This window comes from Ambystoma mexicanum, chromosome 10 (assembly GCF_040938575.1).
Source record: "Ambystoma mexicanum isolate Mex_15411 chromosome 10, UKY_AmexF1_1, whole genome shotgun sequence".
Lineage (NCBI taxonomy): Eukaryota > Metazoa > Chordata > Amphibia > Caudata > Ambystomatidae > Ambystoma > Ambystoma mexicanum.
In genome coordinates, this window is record NC_090932.1 from 928,081,799 (window position 1) to 928,107,254 (window position 25,456).

At 45.9% G+C, this 25,456-nt stretch overlaps 1 protein-coding gene across 1 annotated transcript in view; it reads right to left on the reverse strand.

The window, feature by feature from the left end:
• Window positions 1–25,456, reverse strand: part of PIK3CA (phosphatidylinositol-4,5-bisphosphate 3-kinase catalytic subunit alpha) — a 1,010,697-nt gene that overhangs the window by 37,446 nt on the left and 947,795 nt on the right. Inside the window, exon 19 of the mRNA XM_069618695.1 lies at window positions 6,046–6,197. Within this exon, the coding sequence (XP_069474796.1) occupies window positions 6,046–6,197 (152 nt within the window). The remainder of the gene's footprint in view (window positions 1–6,045; window positions 6,198–25,456) is intronic.

The window sequence follows — 25,456 nt, forward strand, 5'->3', positions numbered from 1 at the left end:
TTCACACAAGGAGTGCGCTACTTACCAACGTTCTCAACGCGGAATAAGGCCCTCAAGTGGAATCATGATTCCTTGATCGCAGCCCATCCTGGACAGAAGAAAACACTAGAGCTGCTTAAAAGATGGTGTTGGTGGCCGTCCATGACAAAAGATGTCATAAATCATGTATCAACATGTTCTGTATGCATCCAATGCAAAAACACTCCTGGTAAACCAGTGGGCTTACTCCAATCCCTACCTGTCCCTAACAAACCATGGGACATGATATCTATGGACTTTGTGGTAGAACTCCCACTAAACCAGGATTACGATACCATATGGGTTGTAGTGGATTACTTCACTAAATTGGCTCTTTACCTACCCTGTATTGGTCTACCAACAGCTGCTGTTCTGGCCGACCTGTTCATTCGACATGTATTCCGTTTCTTTGGTCTACCGTCAGTAATTATCACGGACAGGGGCTCACAATTTGCGTCACGCTTTTGGAGGGCACTAAATTCAGCATTACTGATTGATGACAGGATGTCCAGTGCTTATCACCCTCAAACTGATGGGCAGACCGAAAGAGTCAATAGCACTATGGAACAATATCTGCGGTGTTTATGTCTGCAGTTTCAATCAGATTGGCTCAAGGTCCTTCCGCCAGCAGAATTCGCCTACAACAACTCCTATCATAGTGCCATAGGCACTTCACCTTTCTATGCTCTTTATGGACAACACCCCCGATCAATACCTTTGGATTCCAGTTTGTCTTTGGATACTCCTGCCGCAGGCCATACTTTTCGTGATCTTAAGAATCTACAGAGGAAAGTGAAGCAGCAATCGGAACAAGCCAAAAGACACGACAAGTTCTATGCCGATGCTCATAGAGTACCTTCACCTGTCTACAAGGCTCGTATGAAAGTATGGTTGTCCACTAAGAACTTGAGGATACCAGGAAAAAAGAAATTGTTGCCCAAATACATCGGTCCGTATGCTGTACTCCAAGTAATTAATCTGGCGGCTGTCCGTCTAGCTTTGCCACAACGATGGCGAGTGCATCCCGTATTCCACGTGTCACTCATTAAGCCGTGTACGGAAGCTACCAGATTGCCTGTACGGCCTGTTGCTATTTCTGTGAGGGGTTCAGATGAGTATGAGGTACAAGACATACTGGATATGAGGCTACGTTCTGGTAGGCCGTATTATCTGGTGGATTGGAAGGGCTACGGTCCCGAAGATAGGTCCTGGGAACCTCTCTCCAATATACATGCTCCTGCTTTGTTGAAGCGTTTTCACTCGAAAAGGGGAGAGGTTGCCCCTTTGGGGGATGGCACTGTCATGCATGCTGGACGTGGTTCTACCTCTTACGCTCATAGAACGGCTAGACCGTTCTACTCCAAATGGCGGTTGTTCGATTCATTGCCGGGAAAGCGGCATCTGCACTTTTCACGTCGCTAAATTCACGTGAATACTGCTTCGTCACGTGATATACGGCATTACGTATATAAGTAGCGTGGAAACTTCACTCGCTGCTTCTGATCGAATCATTTGGCGTTGTGTAGCTGAACCTCCGATCTGCATCCTTGCAGTTTACCTCAGCTACTTCTTGGGCCTTCTACAGTGTGTTTTCCTCCACACGCTGATTCCTGGAGCTGTTTGTTCGCGTGCAATTCCTCAAGCGCACGCCGTCTTCAAGCGCGGCTGACCTGGGCTGCGTGAATCCTGTTCGCGTGTAATTCCACACGCGCACGCTGTCTTCAAGCGCGGCTGACCTGGGCTGCGTGAATCCTGTTCGCGTGCAATTCCTCAAGCGCACGCTGTCTTCAAGCGCGGCTGGCCTGGACTGCGTGAATCCTGTTCGCGTGCAATTCCACACGCGCACGCTGTCTTCAAGCGCGGCTGACCTGGGCTGCGTGAATCCTGTTCGCGTGTAATTCCACACGCACACGTTATCTTCAAGCGCGGCTGGCCTGGGCTGCGTGAATCCTGTTCGCGTGCAATTCCACACGCGCACATTATTTCTCCACGGCTGTTCAGAACCGTGTGTACTTTGTTTATTCCACAAAAGGGCGATATTTCCGACTCCTGCATCTGTGATGCTAACAGGTGGATTTATTCGTTTCTATACTTTTCTCTACGTGGGAAGGAGCTTTTCAAGGACTGTTGGAAGAGGACAGTGAACAGTACTTTGGACGTTATCCTGTGGTGCAGCAACCCGGTATCTAGCGTGAGCCTCGTGCCGTTCGGGATAAGTCTCCCTTACTAATCTTCCCTTCCTTGTTTGCTCCAGTTCCGGATTTTTCCTCAAGAGACTTCTGCTGGATTCTTCTACACCAGTCATAAGGTCAGTGTGGGAATCAATGCCTAATACTGTTCTATCATAGGGAGTCAATTTGCGGCAGTTTCTTATGATACTTTATTTTGTTCTAGGCTGACTTCCTATACTTTACCCACGCCCTTTCCAGTGATCCATCTCTCTGCCTGTTTCATCAGTCAGAGAGTCGTATCATTTGGAAGGTCTAAACTTGACTTCACAACTATCAAATCGTATGAACAGGGATCCGGAAGACCCTACCATCTGTATCCTTTTGAGTACCGTATACTTTTCAGTCAATACTTTGGTGCTTTATGACAGGACATGATGTATAGTAGGGGCAGAAACTTCCCAAATGGTAGGCAATATTGATCGAGTGAGCTGCTCTGTGTGGTGTGAAGGTCTCTTTGAAGTCCATTTGTCGTTATGAAGCGTAACCTCACAACGGATTGTATAAAAGTTCCCATCAGTAGAATCTATTTCTCACAGTAAGCAATTCAGCTCTCGGGGTCCCCCGAACCCAGTTGCCAGGACTACATAGAGCTACTGGATTGAACTACTGCGACAACCGGACCTTCACATGCAGATCGCCTAATTCGTATCATCTCCCCTTGATCGACAAATGTTTGGCCCATTTTGGACATAAACCCCCTCTACGGAAGTGGGACATTTTCTAGGAAAGCTCTGGCACCATCTACCTAGATACCCGGAGGTGGAGCCTGACGGCGCCGGGACATATGGTCACTCTTGCATTCAGGTCTGAGCCCTTAGGCATGCAGGAGTGTTTCCCTGTGGGGCCCCTGCTGGTTTTTGCATCAACGCGGCTGGCCCCATTGGAGCAAACAGCCCCAGAGCCTTGGCTTAGATATCTAGCATTTTTAAATTCCTCCAGGGTGGAGGAATATGTAGGAGAGCATGCTTGTGGCGATGCTTCTGGGAAGTCCTTCAAACAATGACTCATATTCCACTTCCAAGAGGAGGAATGATGATGAGAAGAAGGGTGCAGGGAATGAGACCTCTTGCAGTGCTGATCTCTTCCTCAAGAGAAGGGGACACATCTTTGGACTAGTGCTCTGCAACTGAGACCATGCTCCTTCACTCCTTTCCTTGTGGAAATATGCTAATATATTTGCCGCCATTTCCCAGAGGGCCTTGGGATGCATGGATTGGCACGATACGCATTCTTGGGTATTATGCCTCTCCCCCAGGCAGTAGGGAGAAATCCTGTGCTGATCTGACAGTGACACCTGTCGGCCGCAATCCGCACAAGCTTTAAAACTGGGGCCCTAGCAGGGTTGGATATTTTTTGCTCTATCAAATTAAGTGTGTTTCTGAAGCAAACAATGTGTGGAAAAAAGGAATGACACAGGGTATAGTGGGTGTAGAGGCGTCTGGGCCAGAGTTGATGCAGAACCTGGATGCGCCCCCTGGTGATGGAAAGGTTTCCAGACAACAGCTGTGCTGAGAACAGATCATCACAGATGAGGAATCTGTGGGAGGAATTAATTCATTCTCATTACTATTAAACCCTCTTGAGGTCAAGTAACTAACCATTTACTAATGAGAGAACCCTGAAGGCGTCTCACCTGCCAGTCCCCAGGGACACAGCCATCGCTTTTGGATCAAATTCCTGGGGGTGGACCAGTGTGAGAGGATGACCTGGATGAGTGCCTTCGGGGAGTGGAAGTGGGGCGCTGGACAGTGAGACGCAGTATCACCTTCCCTGTAACACCTTCTCCCCCATCCTACATGGTCGGATACCTAGGAACTCATCCTCCTCCCCCTTTCCACCACACAAACACTTTCTCACTGACAGTTCACCGTGAGACAACAGACTAACACCAAAGCCATGTATCGGACATGTCCCAATCCAATGGTCAGGCAATTACTGATCATTACACACACCCGAGTTCCATCACACTTCCCCACATGGATAAAAGGCGGAGCACGAAAGCACACTGATCGAGGAAAAGCACACAAGGAAACAGCAGTTGCAAGATGGCAGTTTACTACAAGGAGAAAGACGGCGAGACCAGAGAGAGTTGCAAGGAGGGAAGTGCCCTTGACATTTAAAGACTGTTACTTGCACGAACCTTGGAAAGTAAGAAGCCTAAGACCGAGAACTAAAGCTGAACCAACCTGCACTGGGCATCGAAGGTAGACAGGGCTCGCCTACGTCGATAACCAAAGCAGGGAGGAGCAATTACCGCTGTGGTACTGTCCTTGGCTCCTACAACAAAGCAGTGCCAGTAAAGACAGCACAGCCGGTGAGTCAGAGAGGCTGATAGCAAACCAGCTTGTGTTTGAACCAAGGTTGCAAGCAGCAACATTGTATGAAGAAATCCAAAGAGGACAGTGTTTGAAACATATATGATGAGCGACGCGAATATAATCGGAAACTAAAGGAGTGAATGAACTTTGGGGAGGCCAAGCGAGATACTATTTACAGAGTGGTCCAAAGCCACATGGGTGCTCATTCCAAGGTCTCTGTTAAGTATCCAAGTGAATGGCGATTGTATCGTAAAACAAAAGTTTGTGGTTCTGCAACGGGTCAAGCAAAACTCTGTGCACATTAAAACTTTCGATAAACCAAGGTGAAGTACAATTGGTCTGAGCCCAGCTGAGGGAGACTAATTGGAAGGGGACGGATCTGAGCCCGGCTGAGGGGTGTCCGGGGTGAAGCATCCGAGTTGAATACTTATAAAAAGAACAGAACTGTATATCTTATTTTTTTGTACATTAGGCCCTCTGAATCATAACACTTTAATGAGAATAGAGACCTGGGCACAGAACGGCCTGTTGCTGGAAACAGAACTATACCCTCGTACTGAAGAAGCCAGAGTGTGTGCTTTGCTCGAGTGAACCGCCTTGCCCTGTGCTGAAAACTTGGGGAAGGGAGGCCAACGGGCCGAGCATCCTGACATATCATTTTGTGAACACTTTTCTTTTTCATGAATACCCCACACTATTTGTAAATTAGTGATAAGGATTGGCAATAGTTTTTTTTAGTATAGGCTCTTATTTTTACAACACTCCACTAGGACTGCATTATTATAATTTGATGGTCGGATCTTGCTCCCACCTGTAGGTTTAGGTTTAGATTGGCGTTTATCACCCCTTTGTGAAAGTTCAATAAACATCCTTAACTGTGGTCACTTGTGTCTGTTTTACTGTTGATACCATGCCTTCCTTACACTAAACACTTAATTTCAGGGGTTTCCTTAGTCAATGTTTGACATATTAAAAGTATTCGCGCCTTGAAACACTGGTGTATAGGCGCGTTATAAATGCCATATTATGTCATATCATTACAGATATAAAAAGTTTTGCAAAGTTCTAATCATGGTTTCTCCTGCTTTAAATTCTAATGGTATCACTGATTGATATCAGTAATAGTACTGTGTTGTGCGTAAAGGATGCTTTATTGTTTTGGCCTATATATATGTGTGATGACTTACCAGATTAGTAAATTTTCTTGTTAAATAAATGCCATTTGCGTATTTTTCAGTATAAACTGCATGCATGATCTTTTACATAGATCTCCTTAGTAAGTGATCTGTACTTTATGCAAATGTCTAAGCCTCCCAAGAAGTGAAATATTACTGATCAGTCACGTTTACTTAAGAGAGTTTGGTCAAAACGTAGTGGTAATCCCCTTCAGGTCGGAACTCCAAATCTGCAAAGAGCACCAGTAAAGACTGCCACACATACACTTCTTATTCCTAATGCGCAAAAACAGGTTTTCTTACCTTTCAAAGTCCCGCGTTTTGGTGCATTCCTGACTTCCTTTACTTATTACAATTAGGAAATCTTGAGTTAAGACGAAAGGTACTCGCTCCCGTTTGTAACCAAACTTTTTCTTCTTGTGATCCAGAAAGTGTCCAAAATCTATGTGAAACAGCTTCAAGAAGAAAACATTATTTTAGTGAATACTTTAGGTCAAAGGTCTGTAAAACCGGAACTACCTGAAAAATGATGTTTTGACTGGAATCATATTTTTAAATTGTGAAAATTAAACAGAACCTACAAGTTACCCTCTATAGTCACTTGTACTGGTAGTAGTTTCTGATTGATGCTCCACCCACCACCCCAATATTCTCTCTTTTGGAATCGGCCAAAAAGACAAGTTCAAAAGTCCAAATGGGAGATTTGGCCGAATTTCGGCTGTTTGGAAATACTGAACTGCCGAAAGATGTGACCAAATCCCCCATTCAGTGGTGGGGGCGTCCCCCGCAACCTTGCTCACTATATTGTGAAGGTTGGTTGCGGGGGCAGGGGTTGCTTTGGATGGGGACTCCCCAGCCGGTCCTGAAAAGAAAATATAAAAAGGAAAGGACCCTGCGCCGCCGGTTCCCGACCACGGAAGTGAAAGGGAACACGCGTCGCAGGGACACAGCGAGTCGGCAGCAAGGTAAGTAGGGGATTGGGTGGGGGTTGGGGCCAAGTCGGAAATGTTCAGGCGAGAAAAGACCAAAGGTTATTTAGGAAAAATAATCTTCAGTCTTTTCTCCCTCAAACATTCCCATCTCAGGCTTTCAACCTCGATCCTCTCTTTGGGGTAGTAGTGGACAGAGTGAGAATGAGGTCTGGAGGACGGTATGGTATAAGGGGGCTAGGTCTAGATAAGGGCAGGGCTAAACTGCTCTCAATCTCCCATTGCTTTTCTAGTGATTTGCATGATAGGCTCTGGTCTTCAAACAGAGTGCGACTGCTACAGGGTTCTGAAGTAAGGAATGGATGTTTTAGGGAGATGTGTCATCTTTATGCTTCATCCCCTCTCCTAGGGAGACCCCACCCCCCAGCACTTTGTTCTGGACTTCCGGACCTTTTTTCTTTAATCCTGAATGAGTGGAACCTTTTTCCACTCATTCATTCTTGTTAGGCAAGATTGTATGCAGTACCCTGTGGGAGACTGCACCAGCCTTGACCTCTTGGCAATAGTTAACCCAACCTTTGGTATAAGCATGTACTACACAAGTTGGTAGAGTGACTGAGCAGCCAGGCTTATCTCAAGAGGGCTCAATGTGAGATGTAGGGTTGTAACACAGAGATTCGCAGTGACAAGTATCCATATAAACACTTCCACTCCAGGTTTCTTGATTAAACCATTATTTATTTTTTTAACAATCGGTTGAATAAGCCCTCTTTAGAAGGGAGCAAATATATGTAACAAAAATATACTTCAAAATACACACTGTCAGTTTCTTTAAATCAGTAGATGCCAATTGGGATGGCACACAGACACTTCCTACACACTGAGGTGACTCTACCAAGGTCTCTGCGTAGTATAGACTGATACTAAGAGTTGGGGGATCTGCAACCCACTGGGATAGCTTACTAAAGTCTTACCTCCAAGTGGGACGTTAGGAAAACTACCCTGACAGGATGTACCATTGGATTAATCATCGAGCATCTGTACTTATGGTTTAACTGAGAATAAGGTGTAGCGTCAAATCAATTAATTGCAGTTATATACATCTTAAAATACAATTGCGCATTAACAGAAGACTGGCTTGGGAAATGCTTTTACATTATGCCATTTGAAAATATGTCCACACAAATGTATTAATTGCCAATAGTCACATATGAAAGGTTTAATTTAACGGACAGCCACACAATTATTTCCATGTAAATTATAATCAAAACTTTATTCTCTTACGGTACTGTGCTTTGTAGCTAAAACGATTTGTTTTCCGGTCTCTAGATGCTAGTACTTCGGCATATCAGGAGAGAACTTCAATTCGCACAACAAACCGGCAGGCAGCAACATTAATCTTTCTGAGGGGTACCTATCAATTGAGCTATATTAAAGCTCTTTCACAGGACCTTTGCAGCAACTTGCTTCCATTAACCGACAACGTCCACTGTAAGGGATGCATGGTATAGTAAGTATGACATGGACACAAGAGGTAAAATACAAGAGGTGATGGCTGGAAGGTTTAAAATCAATCTTAACCACAGGCATTGCTCTGGGCAACCCTCCAGACCATCGTTCTTTGCCTGCCAAGGCATTACAGAAGGGGAAAGACCATATGCAAATGGGGCTTGGTCCCACGCCAAAAAAGGGGCAGTCCAGCCCGAACTGCTAAATCACATCCCTTCTGCATGAGACCTCAAGCATCCCCAAACAGGTTTCAGCCTTGTTGGGCCTCATCAGTGAGGAGTAGCTTGGGTCCCACTCCAGGTGACTTTAGCAAAACACAAGAGGTGATGGCTGGAAAGTTTGTAAAAGCTTTATTCAATTTTCGGGTTTGGAAAAACTCCTGCTTTGCACTATAACTATGATGGGAGTAGTCTCGATCATCAAATAATAAAGAAAACACAGCCGTAGTCGGTCTCAGTCAAATCAAAGATGGCCTATACTAACAAAACCTAATCTCTGCCCTATCTCTTACACAAAATTTGTGTAAAGGGGAATACGTATGCAAAGGAAGATCAGTGTTAGAATATAAAGAATCAATGTGGCTGATTCAGCTCTCCTCCCCACGTTGGACAGCACAGATAAGGCTGGCCCCCGTAGACAGGATGAGACACTCTGGCTCAGGTTCTCAAAACAAAGGCAGTTCAAAACATGGATAGAGGCCCGCCTGGCTTTCCACGTTAAAAGACACTAATTCCAGCTTTCAAAAGTTCTTTTGCAGTTCAACAAAAGGTCACACAGGTCTTCCTCGATCGGGCTCGGACCTCTCAAAGCACAGCACTTGCAGGGGTTTCCATCCCCAAGCTTAATTCACATTCTTTAGGGGTTCCCTTCCCCAAACTAAATCACACTTCCAGTCTCCCTCAGTCAGACTTGGACCGTTTCCTGATGTCGAAGACTTCGAATGTGCAAGGCTTTTACTACAGACCTCCGCAGGACCTCTTCGACTTTGCCTTCAGCTCACATACTTGTGTTATTCGCCCCAGTGTCTTAGTCTGTGTAGTTCAGTATAGGCACAAAGGTTCAACATTCACCTTTTCACTTCCCTTTTTTGTCTGTGTTAATCTTGATCATTACGCTTTAGAGTTCCTTCACTTTGTCGCTTTATAACAAAACATTTCACCTTTCGCAGAGACTTTCGAGTGGGATACTTCCTTTCACCGGACCAGTCCGCTACTCAGTATCACTGGCATCACAGTTATCGGTAATTTAAAGTTCACCAGAGGTCTTCCTTCCTTCACGTCTCATCAAGCGTGCAGCCTTCAATTGCGAGATATACTGTTGCATCTTCAATGTTTCCTTAACACACACCGGTCTTTCATGTCGTTAGCCAACTCACCGGCTGTGTGCATGCACCTTTCTTTGCGGTTTAAATTCAGGGTTAATACTACAGGCTTGGCCTCGCCTCCCTAAATCTGTCGTTCACCGGGAGGCTCACTAGCATCCTTGAAACAAAATGGAGTCTTCTTGTCTGTGAATTGGCCTTCTCCACGTATCTTTCACGGCTCTTCGGCTGCAACGACCTCCTGCAGGTATCTCCTGGGTTTCTCTTCCCTTTGCTCTCATACCTCTGTCGGTCACTCTGCTCCAGTAGGTTCGCCTTCGCACCAGAAGTTCTGCTCCTTCTCGTGCTCCACCTTGCTCAGAGTGTGTCTCTATGTTCCGCCATTTTATCCATCTGGGGAGAGCTAATTGGTATCAGATGATGTAATTAAAGTCAAGTGCCTGACTCGATTAGCGGGACATGTCCAATGAGATATGCAAGGGTTAGCCTCTTTACTCTCAGTCACCCTCTTCCTTGGCCCAGTGTTTGTGTAAAAAGGGGGTGGGAGGAAGTTGGAACATTGGAGGATCCTATAAAAAAGGATGCGTCATGGGTATGGAAAAGGGGGAATACCGAGTCTCACCATCAGCTGCCTCACCCCCACAGCCAGGTGATCCTCCCGCACTGGTCCACCCCCAGGGTCTGGATCAAAAGGCGATGGCTGTGCCCTGGCCACCTGAGAGAGCTATTCCTGGGGACTAGTAGGTGAGGCACCCTTTGCTTTCTCACACCACACACAGAGCCCTCAATGAAGCACTAACAGTTAAATGGGTGACATGAACCAGCCACACACATCTACCCATGCACTACTACTACTTTCCCAGGACAATGGGAAAGAAAGACAACCTAAACTTATCCTTCTAAGTCCTACATAATAATGTCATCTATTCAACACGGAGTGACAGAGTTTATCTGCAAGGTAGTAAAGGATATTGGTTGTCAAAACCTTATGTTATGCGTCTTTGAAGGCATTGCAAAGGGGTGGGGGATGTGAAAACCAATAAAGAACCTTAAGAAAGAAAAAGTATGGACTATTATTCTCCTAGACCACTGTCCTCTTTCCATCACACTTCTGGGCGTCCCTCCAAAGGGTTAAGAGGGGAACTAGTTATGTGATTGGTAGGATGAGGTCAGACTCATTTCACACAACTCAATACATTTCTGCCATGAGGCACAGAATGTGCACATGTAGGCTTGTTTTGTCATAGTAGTTATATATGAACTGTTTGTTAAACTGATCATTTGTTGTATGTGTTGAGGTGTTTTATGTGGTGTTTCGTTTTATTTTAGTGCCTTGATACTGGCATGCTGGTGACACTTTTTTTGTGCTTAATAACTATTTTGCTTCTTTCCGTTTACATATGTGTTAGGGCAAAATTCCATTGCTGGACGGGGAGTGCGTTCTGCGGTACATTTTTTTAGGAAACCAACAGATTTTGTCATGATCTCTGCTTCCAAAAGGTCAGGGTTTTCCCAACTCCCTTGGAAGCAGATCCATATCCCAGGTTCCGAGTGCCAACCAGTCCCAATTGGGACCTTTTGGACCCAGTCCTGGCGCCAGTGGCACCAGGCTCATAAATATGCCCAGTCCCAGCGCTGGAAGCGCCGGGCTCATAATGCTTGGGTGGACTTACCTGCAGCAGACCATGCTGCTTACTTGCCTGCCAGTTGAGCCTCTGATCCTCTTCTGTTTGGAACTACTTTTCCTGTTGGGTGGGGCAGGAGCCACTCCCTAGGTTCAGAACACTGGAACTCTTCTGGAAAGCAGGAACTCTTTTCTTACCTAGGCGTGGCTGCGGAAGGAGACACCTAAGCACTACAGGAGGCTATTTAAACCACACCCGATGGATGAATCTTGCTTTGCGTTATTCTGCATCCTCTGCAGCAGAACGCTCATCGTGTCTTCTGCATCTGATCCTGGGCCTAAGGAAAAAGGCTTACCATCCTGAATCCAGTCTTCAGCAACACCTATAAAGACAAGAAAGAACAGGTTAGCATTACGGTCTTCAGTGACAGCGCTTCACTTACCTGGTCCATCGGCTGTCACCAACGCTTCGCACTGCATTCCGGCATCTGAAAGACAAAGGCTTACCTACTCTTCGTGGGCTCCGGAGGTCTTCGCACTGCATTCCGGCATCTGAAAGACAAAACAAGGTGCGTTTAAAGACATTGGGGAACTTTAATACTCACGTGCTATTACTCCTTTCCACATCTAACCCAGTGGGTATTCCGGCACCCTGCAGCCGCTCCGAACTTGTACCTGCAAAATAAAAAGACAGTTAGAGCGCATCGTGAAGCAGGCAACAAGCGCTTACTTACGTGCTTCCAGGCGCTTCTATTCATCACACGGGCTCCATCTTCAACTCACTTCAGCCCGTCATCCGCCATCGCCGGAACCCTGCAAAACAAGAGACATCATTACTAAAGACTTTTAAAGACATTAGAATTACTCGAAACTTACCGTTCGTGCAGTAAACGGCGGACAGCAGTCCTCTGAAGTCAAGAGGCCTGCTCCCCTTATCCAGTGAAGAAACTGGTTACAGCACCCTGCCCCGAGGCAGATGGAGAGCACGGCGTTCACTTACCTAAGGTGAGAGCGTTAACCCTTGGGGTTCTACAGGAGAAGAGAAAGGGAAGAAGAGAGAGACATTCAATAACCCAGTTCATTAATCCCATATTTTCTATCTGCAGACATCTTACCCTTCGAGTCAGACATACAGTGCACAGAGGTCCAGCCCAAAGAGCCAGCCGTGTGTTACACATCACCTTTGAAGATACGGTATATGCCCAGTCAAGACCGGCGCCTCTACGGGAATCAGGTGAGCGTTACAGATTTTGATCTTCCCCTTTGCTTTTCTATGATGCCGGGCTTATTTTTGTCATCAGAGGGCCTTCTACTGAAGTCAACCTTCCCTGCAATCCTTTTTTCGTACATTGTACTATGGTAGCCTATTTGGCTTCTATGACTTGGGTGCTTTTAAGCACCGTATTTTGGCTAGAGGGTGATGTTATCACCCTAAACTGGTTTCGACGAGTAGACTGGTGGTAGCTGGGATTTACTTTTGGCTTCAGCAGGGGTGCAGCTGATTTTACTTTATTAGTAGTCCAGTATACATTTTTGGTAACCATTGGGTTACACACTGTTTTATTTGTTTATTCCTGCTCTCAGCCATTTAGTTTTTCTGCCTTTTCTTTTGAGCCCAGCCCTCCACCATCTATTTACATTTAGACTGGTTCGTACAGGTTTCTAGGCCTTGACAGCCCAACACACATTTATTTATTTGAATTGATATAGCGCAAAGCGGCCCTGGGGCATTGTGGCGCTGTTACAGAGACATTTGCTTCATACACGCTTAACATAGTTGGAAGATCAATGCATAAAAGAGCGAGCAGAAGGGATATGCGTGTTCTGATGTTACAGCAGAACAGCAAATCAATCCAATGAGAGATACAGGTAACAGAAGAAGACATACTTAGTTGAACAGTTTGGTTTTCAGCAGTTTGAGGAAGACAAAATAAGATTTGTCATTTGAGTGCCATGGGGGAGGGCATTCCAGTTTTTGGGGGCAAGATGTTGAAAGCTGGAGCATCCTGCTTTTGCCCTTTTGAAGGTGGGGACATATATTAGATTAGAGAGATGTGATCATGGGTACATATTGTGTAGGTGGATCTAGATGCTTGGCGGCTTTAAGGGGCAGTCATCTAGGCTTGTTGCCAAAACTTGTGAGTGCCCTTGTGTGTAATTGGAGGGCTGATTTAGGCTAGCCTTTGAGTTAATGGTTAGATCCAGGGGACACCCTAACCCGTCATCATTTTGCTGGGGTTTTTGAAGTTTGTGTACCTGCATTTTGGAGGTTTTGCCACAAAACTGTGCTGATGCAAGTATAGGACAAAGTTTGGCCATACTGGCTGTGTACTGTGTACTTACCCTTTGCTCTCGTCTTCGTCCTTCTTAGGCTGTCCTTTGTGCCCTCCCCCGCATGATCCTCAGTGGATTGAATGGATAGCCGTGCTGCTTTTTATTGCCATCTTCCCAAAATACCCACTTAGTCATGCACCCTGGGCTACGAAGCTGCAGATGTCCAGAAGTATGGTGCGACAACACTACTCCACACACGTCCGTTTGTCTGGGCCATCCTGAACCGCCTACACCACAGTTTCACCCGTGGGGCTGTTTTCTGCTGGCTTACTCTTCCTAACCCCTTTACCCCACCAATCAAGACACCCATATCCGCTTGGTCTGGGTTCCTCTGTGTTACTGGGGTTTTCCTTGAAGTTTTCACTCCTGGCTGGTGGGTCACCCGCAAAGGAAGGCCAACCTTACTCTTTTGGGTTGTCATTGATCCATGGTTAAAGTCCCTGAGTGACCAGATTCAGTAACTCGACCTGCAAGAGAAGACATACTTAACAGATTCTTTTGGCATTCCAAAGCAGCGTTTTCTGGAACTGCTGGCAAGAGTTGAAATAGCAGAACGGCAAGGCTTAGTCTCAGGAAGGGCGTGAGAATGGCATAGTGCTAGGAGTCTACCTAGGACAGCACAAGTAATTGCAGTTAGAGAGGGTAGTATAAAAATACAATTATTTATTGGGCCTTTAGATTACACACTAAACAGATACAAATTCTAGGTAAATATTGTCACCCAAACCAACCCTAAAATGGTTTGGGAACTTGTGCCCAAAAGTCACCAGTTCCAAAGTATTCACTCTTCAGGTGGGTTTATATAGAGATTTGCAATACCAGTGGTTATGATTAATACTAGTTATTAAACAGTTTGATAAAGCTCAGATCAAGACTCAAACCCAACACACTTGGATAGGCCTAGTGAGGGAGCTTTAGCCCAACCAGGTTCTACCCCCCTCCCCACCCCCACCAAAGGTTAGGTCAGAGTGAGTTAAAGTCAGGACTTTACACCCTTATTACCCTGTGGGACACAGGAGGTGAACAGCAACAAGTACGCAGATTTATCCCCCCCACCCCCATCCACCCAGCACAAGTTCTCCGATATCACTTGTGGAGGTTCCAGACTTCATAGAGCCTTGTTCTTCTGCCTTGGTTGATTTTGTGAGTGCCGTTTAGTCATGGTTTGTTTTGTGGGATTCAATTCTGGCCACAGTACTTAGTACACCCAAACAAAGACATGTGAAGACCTCTGCAGCACAGACGGCCACAGGGCACGAAGAAGAGCAGATTCATCAAAGGTCACCATGGTTCAGCAGCGAGCACAGGAGCTGGCCCAGCGCAGCTTTCCATGGTGAGAGAAGAGTGAAAAATCAGGAGCAGGTGACTTATGGCACAAGCTGAAGATCTGCTAGGTTCCAATGCAATGCTCGGAACGGCTGCAGTGAAGTAGCCACAAGTACTGGCCAGTCCGCCGGTTGGTCCAGGGATAGTTCTGAGGGCTCAGCAGGCACAGATCCTCAAACAGGGATCAAGACTGATTGCTCCCACCAGTCCAGGGGTCGAAGCACCCCCGAAAGCCTTCTTGAGATCAGGACAGAGGAGCAATGTTTCACCGGACAACACCGGAGTCGATGCTGGTCAACTGCAAAGGTCATCCTCGTGTTGTCAGCAGGCTGCTCTTTTTCATAGAAGTCTTGGCTTCCACAGTGATCTGATGAACAGTTGCAAGAGCCCTCCTTTTACCCAAGATTCAGGCTGGGATCATGCCCAAGACCACCAATGGTAAGGATCTGCACCTTTCAAACAGCCACTGGTCACCCAATCGTGGATAGCCACTGGTCACCACATCTGCCCAGCAGCAGACATTCAGGCAACAGATATGTAAATTGGGACTAGATAGGAAAGGGATTTCCATATTTGGCATTTCTTGACCTGCGAAGGCAGGAAGAAGGTCAATGTGGGCAAAGAACAAGCGAAAGACCTTGGTGCACGGTCATTTAAGGGTGCTAGCCACCTGTAGTAGCCATTTGCAGTAAATGGAGAAGTGCATAAGTACAATCCATCAAAAATGGGAAGAACATAACAGCTGCCACCTGCTTGTTTTAGGCACATTGTAAAAGTAACCAAAACACCATTAAATAAAAAGATATAAGGATACGAAGTATACTAACCGCACTTCACTGTAAGGTGATGTATGCAATTGTAATACAAGAATTCACAAAGAGACACTCTCTCAGTACTGATGGTCTTAGTGACTAGTCCGTGCTAGAGAGATTTATCTGTTTTATGCTCAATCTCCTATCTTATGAAGACCCCCAGCACTTTTTGCTGGACTTCTGGACCTTTTTCTTTCTATCCCGAATGAAGGAAGCCTTTTGCCCTCATTAATTCTTATTTGCTGACTTTTTGGGAACTCTGTTCTTTTTTTATTACCTTATTTTATGGAGTCTGCTTTCCTCCTTATCTCTTAAAGGTATGCAGTAATAAAATTGCGGCAAAAATGTCGCCTGTGCAAAAAATTGCAGCAAAAATGCTGTGGTTTGACCCAGTAAAGGTGTACCCAGTTATACCATTTAAGGGGAGCGTGGGTGTCCCCTGCTCCCCTTAAATGGTATAATGGGTCTGGGGTTTGCGCCCATTGTTGCTGCGATTTTAACACATGGAACCCTCTTAAAGGCATCTGTGTTTCACTTTTGCAGCGCACAGCACCCTATGTGCAGTGGTGCTGGGAACCCTTTGGGTTCTCCTTTGATACTCTGACTATTCTTAAAAACTGCAGTTCATAAGGATAGAGGGATACTTTGAATCCTTCCTAAAACTTTAACGAGAGATTAGCACACACCACTTTATGTAGAGCGCAAATGGGATACCTAGTATCCCCTTTCTCTCTGCACCTGTGACTTTTTTGTCACAGCAAGAAAAGTTATAGTTCTGGCTGGTGGCAGTGGACGTGTTCTACCAATGTTTGTGCTATTTTCTACTGTTGACTATTAACAGACGACTTGGTTATGCACAAAAGGGTCACCCATGTTCTAACATGGTGGCTCCTTTCTTTTTTTCACCATTTCTTGTGTGGCTGTCCTTTGTTAGCCCTTCTACTATTCTAGGAGGGGGTGGTTTGAATGTGGGTTTTGCCTGTGGCGAAACCTTTGGGTGTTCCCGCCTAGGGTCCAGTGTATGTGAAGGCACGAAGCAGGGAGGAGTTTAACACTTCCCTGTCCTTTGTCTGCCAGAGCGCCTGAATGGAACAACCCACCCCTTTCTGTAAACTGCTTGGAGAGTTTGCAGAGGAGTGAATGGGAAATCCAAATAAAAGATGAAGTCCCTGAGGCAAAAGACAAGCTGACTACTGGAACAGAAGATCCGACGCTGAAGACGACCAAAGATGCCTGCAGACCTTTCCAGTAACCGTGAAGTGCCCACTGCTGTCCTGACCCCGTTTTCGTATCAACAAGAGGAGCTCTGAAGAGGACGACTCCTCCCCTATGGCTGGTGGGACCAACCAGCCCCAAGACGAACTGCAGATCGAGCCATCCCCCCCAAGGTGCTGTGAACTTCCAGGGCTGCAAACCGCAAATAACAGGGAACCTTCGACACATTTGCAGTATAACGTCTTTGCGAGGACGAATCCGCCTAGAACTTTGGTGAGCTCCAGCTAGATCTCCAGAGGCACAATCCCACTCATCCAAGTCGCCTCACCAGAGTGCAGGACTGCAGAATCGAGGAAGATCGACCGGCCGATAACCGTCCTTTGTTGGAGCTGATAAAAATTTGCCAAAACTGTAGACAGACATGGGAGACCAAAGAAATCCTTGTTGAAGGTGCTTTCTCGCAACTGCTGCTGTGACATCCCATTCAGAGTCCTTCCTTTGATCACCAGACCAAGGATTCAGGAGACAGAGTACGACGGTCCTGCACAGGAAAGAATGCAGCTGCATTTGCGTCATCTAACCTCAGGTACTGTGGGGCTAAAGGTAGAACGTACCTTAAGCCTAACAGTCGCTCCAGTGTGACTGGAGTGCGTTACAAGGTGTTTGGGTGTCCACCCATACCTCTGGCCCAGCCTTAACAGCTTGTGCTCCTTTAGCGTGTCCTTTGTAGGGTCCCTAGAACTTGTGTGATCTATTAAAGCATTTTATTTAAAGTGACTAAAGTATGCTAATGAACCTGGCTTTTTGCTGTTGCATTAGACTTTTGCTACACTCCTATACTAACTTGGATAAACTCTTGTATAGTTAGGGAATGGACTGCCAAAGCATTAGAAGCCTTGAAAAGTGTTGCTAAGAAGTAATTACTGCTAAAGTGTTGAATAACCCTCCTTTTCCTTCCTACACACTGTCTGATGTGACTTTACTAAATGAATGAACATATCATTTCTCTGTAACAAATGCGAGTGCGCAGCACAAAAGGTAATACAGTAGAACTTTCATTCGTACCATTTTCTGTAACAATTTTAAGCACGTACAACTGAAGCAGTCACCCATGAATAGTATAGTGAATAATTCTGGTGTGTGTTGGTTAGTCTAAATAAGCATTTACCTACCTTGCCTTGTGTATAGAAGAAAACATTTATATTTTATCATAACTTTGTGTGCGATAGTCTCTTTGGACTACTGTGTTGACTGGGTACAGTGTACCTACCTACAGTTCACACCCTCATGAGATAAGTCTAGCTGCTCTGCCATTCTACCAAATTCTTTGGGTAGTACAGACTTCTACGAGGAGTTGGGGACCTGTATACCAAAAGGATAGTTTTATAGAGTCTTACCTCCAAGTGGACTTTAGGAAAACTCCCCCAACAGTCAGTTTCCCCAAGAAGGAGGAGCAAAACCGGCAAGGGAAGTAACAAGGCACTCATCTACAAAAAGTCAGGACAGGGTTCAAAACAAGCAAAAATGTAGACTGCACCATTGAATTCTTTGGGAGAAAAGCAGCAGAAAGAAAATCGCTCCTGCTAGCATTGCCACATCATTTGAAGGCCAGTGTCATCTCTACAGAAATCCACACCCTCACGGGCCAGAATGGAACAAACAAATCTATGGACTCCCTTAACAGAAGAAGCATGAGAACTGGCAGAAAGGCATGGACAAAAGTGGGATCTCATTCAATCTGGAAAAGGTCCAGGGAGCCCATCTCTTGGACCATCGGTAGCCCATGACTGCAACATCTGGAGTTGAACTATCTGGCAAAAAGTTTGCGTTCGGCTGGCCGCACCTCCCAAAGATGCCCTAGACTATAGAGGAACTGAGCTCCGATCCGTGACAGACCTGCTTCCATATTAAGATCGCTCATCTGATGGATGGCTTTGAGGAAAATCTCATGGGAGGAAGCCCACTCCCACAGATCTGTGGTTAGGATTCCCATTTATTTGTTGACTAAACATGGAGGTTATGCTGTCTGTGCGGATAAGCACTACCTTGTTCTGAATCCATGGAAGAAAAAGGATTGCAACACCTTGAAGAGCGCTGTGAGATCTGTAATATGTACTTGACCATCCTGTTCGGTCCTGGAACAGACCGAGTCAACCACCCTTTGAGCATCAACGCCCAGCCTTCCAGGGAAGAATCGGATGTGAATGCAAATGAAGGAGCCCAAAAGGAATGGTCTGGATCCCACTACCACAGTAAGGTGCCGGGGAGGTTTGACAGAAAAAGTATTTCGTCTGATTGACCCACTCTGGGTTCCAGCAACTTGCTAAATGTAGTTGAATGCCTCTTGCAGTCAGTCTTGCAAATGGAACGGACAGGACACATTTCAAGGAGGCTGAGCAGTCGCTGGTGCCACCACACCGAGCGTGGAGGGAACGGACAAGAAACTATTCACTGCTGCTTGTATATCCCTCTCCCAAGTGGGGAATATTCTGGTCTAAATTGTGTCCCATTTAAAACTGGTGAATGTGCTTTGGAGAAAACCTGGATTTCTTGTGATTGTCTGTGTACAGTAGGATGAATAGAGTATCTGAGAGCCTATAGAGTGTTGGCAACTGTTTCTGAAGAACTGGCAGAGATCATACATTCGTCCAGGTAGGGGTCAACATGGATCCCCTGGATTGAAGCAACATGCAATGGCATTCATTAGCTTGGTAAAAACATGTGAGTCGAGTCAAGTCTGACGGGTAAAAACCCTCTATTGGAAATGCCAACTCATAACTGTTAATTGGAAACATTTGCAATGTGGCTTCCAGATCGGCACGTGAAGATTAGTGTCCTTCAGATCTATACAACACAGCTAACCGTCCCCTGCACAGGCACTACACAACATGGAATGGACTAAATATCCTGACACTGCAGAGAGGATGATGGGTATTGAAACAGCATAGTTGAGATCAGCGAAGATCCTTGAACAGTAATCCAGTATGTCTGCCGAACGGGATAACATGTGTAGTAGTTTCGTCACTTCAGGAAGTTACGTAAACCCAGCTGAAGGAGAGAGAGAGAGAGTAAAAAGGGATGAAGCTGAGGAAGAGGCAATTAGAAGCCCCATGAAATGTCCAAAAGCAACCACAAGTCTCCAAAGAGATTCAAAGTCCAAAGACTCCAAGCCTTTTTTCCATCAACTGATGAACAGTGGATCTTGACACCACCCTCAATGCTTTTTGGACCAAAGGCTGGCACACTGGGGGCGAAGAGAAGCCTTTGGTAGCTGCTTCAACTTTTTTGTAGAGATGGGTGCTAGGTGACCAATTTGAAAGCCATATGCTGCATTCTGGTTAGCCCCTAAAGCCTCCAAAGATTCTGGAGCATGGGTACCATCCAGCCTGTGGATAAGGCTTCATACACATCTTGGTTGACTGCCAAGGACCTGGCTGTCTGAACACTGGTCTTTTTGTTCAACTCCTGCCCCAACATACAGGGTGGTCCAGTATGTGCTTCTGTATGCATGTCTTGAAATTTGTGGAGCGCATGCACATGGATCTTTGCATGTCCGTCCCTACACACATGCCAGGACTAGTCGGATCTATGATGTAGAGTGGTTTGGGGGGTAGAGGGGGAACTCCAGCAGGTCCTGAGCCGACGCCAGACTATCTTGGGGATGAATGTCATCTATCACCCGCCACAATTTCTGAATAGCTACTGCCAATCAGCTACCAGCATTCACCTGTCTCAGGCAGAGTGCAGAATGAATGACCAAAAGAATCCAGCAGTTCATCCTCTTTGCTAACAAGGGCCAAGGAGGAGGGGGATTATGTAGAATTGGGGTACATTGAAGCCACAGCCACCACCAAGGAATGAGGTTAAGGGTGGGAAGACAAGCATTCAATATTTAGTTTTATTAGACACGAGCCTAAGTACCCAGCTTCACCCTGGATGTCCATTCTCAGATTTAATTTCATATTCCACCAAAAAAGATGAACCAATATTGTTGTTTGCCACAAAGTTAAAATGTGATACATGTTAATTTCACTAATTAATTGAAAACCAAATTTTCATTCATCTCAGATTTAAATTCTCCCATGGAAATCATATTTGTATGTTCTGATTATTTACATTGTTGTTAGCAGTGGTGGTCTTTGTCACAGCTAAAGACACACTGCACATAATCGGAGTAAGCATACAAATATGATATTCATGTGAACATTTTAAATCAGAGGTAAATACAAATGTGGTGTTCAATTAGTGAATTTAAACTGTATTGAGTTTATTGCAAAATAAATCAATGAAAAGAAAGAGACTCCATCTCTTCTAAAGAAAAGTAGAAAACAAAATAAAACAAGACCAGTTCAGCACAGACAGTGCGATGATGAGCACTTCTACAAATGACCAGTAGATGGCTTGTGGAACACCATAAACCGTAATGCCGAACCGCCCCAAAAGTTGATTATCTCAGGAACTGGATGACCTATCGAGCTATATATAGTTGCATTAATTCAGCAATGAAATAAAGAATATTCCATGCAAAATTCACAACGCCAGACCTCACCGTTCATGAGGAGATACGTCCCCAAGATCAACGCGACATACAAACCCACAAACACGACTTTGCTATATATGGGATACATTACTCACCGTAATCGTATTTCTGATGCTTCTATCTGCTTAGATTCACATACTATGCATAGGCCGACAGAGTGGCAGTTGCAGAGAATTACAGTTCTTGTTTTCGAAACTCGAAAAAGGACGTCCCTAGTTTGCCATTCACTGTACCCATGGTCCTTCACGTGTCGATGTCCCTCAGATTGTTTTGTTTCTGACATGAGGTAGCATGAAGTGTAGCATGAGTAAAGATGTATCCAAGCAGATAAATATCAGAGAAGCTCATGGGTGGAAGGGTGGGCGCATGTGTCTAAGCAGATACAAACATCAGAAATACGATTACGGGGAGCACTATATCCCATCTGAGGCTTGTGGAATCTGCTTAGATCACATGCAATGCAGAGATTAGTGAACAGTGTTAGGAGAAGGTGGTGGGTTGTGAGACGGTTCAGTAGAAAATGGATGTTTTAGAGCCGCATGCCCCTGTATATCTGCTTTGGAATGAGTGTCAACGCAGTAGTGCTGAGTGAAAGTGTGTACTGATCTCCATGTAGCTGCTTTGCAAATGCTGTCTAAGTGGACATTTGCGATAAATGCCAGAGTAGCTCCTGTGCTCCTTGTGGAGTGAGTTCTTGGTGTGAAAGGCAGTGTTTTGTTTGATAATGAACAGCACAGTTGTATGCATCTGACTATGCATCTGGAGATGGCAACGAACAGTTGGTCTGTTTTCCTAAGCGGTCTGGTCTTGTTTACATAGTAAAGGACCGCCCTCCGCACATCCAGTGTGTGGAGTTTCACCTCAGCTGAGCTAGTTGGGTTCTGGAAGAAGGCCGGCAGCTCAATGGATTGGTTCACGTGGAATTTGGAAATTAACTTAGGAGAGAAGCTAAGATGTGTATGTAGAACCAATTTGTCCTTGTGTATGACAAAGAAAGGGTCCTGCACTGACAATGCTTGAAATTCACTAACTCTTCTTATGGAAGTAATAGCCACTAAGAAGGCAGTTTTGTAGGTCAGGTGTTTAAGACTTGACTTATGCAGAGGCTCGAATCGGGGCCCCCCATGAGCTTTGCAAGTACTACATTGAGATCCCAGCCTGGTGGTGGGTTTGAAATTGGAGGGTGGAGTCTCCTTACTCCCTATATGAATGCTTTAATGACTGGAGTTTTCCACCAAAATACCTTACTTTGAGAGGTGGTGTACGCCAATGAAGCCGCCAGATGGACATTTATGGAGAATACTAACCCTGAGTCTAGCAAGTGGAGCATATAATTTAGAACGGGGGAAGGAGTACATTCCATGGGGTTTATTTGTTTAGATTGGCACCAAATTACAAATCTACTCCACTTGTCGAAATAACTGTGTCTGGTGTTTGGTTTACGTGCTTCCTTGAGGATATCCATACACCGTTGTGGTAGATCAAGATGTCAGAACTCTATGACCTCAGGAGCCATGCTGCCAAGTTCATTGAGTGTGGCTGAGGGTGTACCGATAATCCCCCGTGTTAGGTCAATAGATTGGTCTGGCACGGGAGTTTGATGGGATCGCACATCGTTAGTTTGCTCATATGTGGATACCATGCCTGCCTTGCTCACATGGGAGCAACTAGGATGAGCGTCATCTTGTTCACTACCATGCTGATTAAAGGAGTCGGGGGAGAAGGGGGACGGGAAGCGTAAGCAAATTTCCCTGACCAGCTCATCCATAGGGCATACCCCTTGGAGTCTGGTTGGGGGAACCTGGACACGAAGTCTTGTTATTGCTTGTTTTCTCTTGTAGCGAACAAGTCTAGCATGCGGAAACCCCACTGTGAGAACATATGGTCTACGATACTTGAGTTCCTCTGGTAGGGGATTTCTGTTCAGAGAGTCTGCTAGAGTGTTGAGTACCCCTGGAAAGTGTTGGGAGGACAGGAACATCCCCGTATGAGTGCCCATCTCCATATTTTCTGTGCCAGCTTGGACAGATTTGGAGAATGTGTGCCCCCCCTGCTTGTTGAACATTGCAGTGGTGCTGTCTGTTAGGATTTGAACCAACTGGTTCGTCAGCTACGCTTCGAATGCTTGAAGCGCTTTGAATATGCTAGGAGTTCCAGCAGGCTGATGTGGTTCTGTGCAGTGATGTGAGTCCACAGACCATGTGCTGTGTGGTGAAGGTAATGTGCCCCCCACCCTGAGAGTGATTGGTCTGTTGTAACAATCGCTTGCGCTTCTGGGTTGTGGAAGGGTTTTCCGTTTAATAGGTTCTCCTTTGTCCAACAGCATAGGTTTTGTACTAGTGTTGGCAAAATGACCACTAGATTGTCCCACTGACCGCTTGCCTGAGACCATTGTTTCGCCAACCACTCCTGCATGGGACGCATGGGCAGACGTGCGTGTGGGACCAGGTGAATTCACGACGCCATCATGCCTAGGAATCGCATTGCTTTCAATACGCTTATCTGGCGAACGGCTTGATACAGAGGTATTTGCCGTAGCATGTTTTGAACCCTTTCCATAGATGGAAAGATTAACCCTGCTTCCGTGTTTAAGACAGCTCCTAGGAACTGTTTTGTTGCGCTTGGCAGACTTTTTCTTGTTTATTGAGAAGCCAATTGGAAGAGAAGGTTTATGGTTCTTTGCGTGTTTTGCTTGCAAAGATGGGGTGATTCCCCTGTGATCAGCCAGTCGTCCAGGTAGGGGTACACTGGTACTGTCTGCCTGCGCAGGTGCGCTGCCACCACCGCCAGCACCTTGGTGAATGCCCTTGGAGCAGACGCTATTCCGAAGGGTAGCACCTTGAATTGGTAGTGCTGGTTATCTATTTTGAAACACAAGAGAGTTCTGTGCGCTGGGAACATTGAAATATGAAAATAGGCATCTTTCATATCCAGTGTTGCCATGTAGTCTCCCCGCTTTAGCAGGGGGATTACCTCTTGTAGCATTGTCATGCAGAATTTTTGTGACTTTACATAAGTGATTGCAGGGCGTAAGTCTAACACTGGGCGCATAGATAGATATTTTTTTGGCACAAGGAAGTAGGTTGAATAGATACCCTGGTTTACCTTGTTTTGCTGGTACGATCTCTATGGCGGCCTTGCGTAGCAGCGCGCCAACCTCTTCGAGAAGGAGGAGTTCTTCTCTCGATCTTCTTTGAAGTGGGGGAAGGTTTGACGGTTTTTGCCTGAGCTCCACACAATAACCTCCCGCTACTGTCGACAGCACCCACTTGTCCGTGGTGATTCCCTCCCATGCGTGGGTGAAGTGTGAGATGCACCCTTCTACTGGAGAGGCATGGGAGGCTACCTGTAGCGGGCTGTCATTGCTTAGGAGGTGTACCTCCACCTCTAGATGTGGAGGACCTCCCCCGGCCACGAGATCAGCGATGGCCTCTTTGGTATCCCTGTGAGGCTTGGCCCTGGCTGTGTTTCAAAGAAGAGCCCTGACCTTGTCCGTAAACAGAACCTCTCATAGTTTTGGCTACAAAACCGACACAAATTGCTTCCGCCTCTCTGGCCTGGTGGTTTGTTCGTCAGCTGGCCTAGGGATTTTAGGATATCATATTCTTCATTGGCAGACTTTAATGCGACTTCTATGGCTTTGCCAAATAGGACGGTAGGTTCCACCAGCATATTAAGTAGTGTAGCCCGGGTCTCAAGTTAAAAGCCAAACTGGCGTAGCCACGCGTGGCACTTGATTATGGTCCCTTTGGCAATAATCCTGCCCACATTGTCTGCGGCATCTAGATGGTTTTTAAGCATGCAGCTGGATGTTGCCTTACCGTCCACTGATACCAGGGCTAGTTGTAACTTTAGAGGCTCGGGAGCAGATGCTATCAGGGTAGTTACCTCGTCCCATTTGTGGCAATTAGATGTTCCTTGCTCAGCCTACCCAGAACAGTACCTACCTAGTCTATCCACAGAGAAGTAGTGTCTTGGATGGTGAATATTGTAAGCAGAGCGGATCATAAAGCAATTCTGTGTCGACAGTTTCTTGTGGATACTCATATGCAGTTCTCCAGATAAGATTTTGAGGTAGGAGTATTTTACTCCCTATTTTTAAAC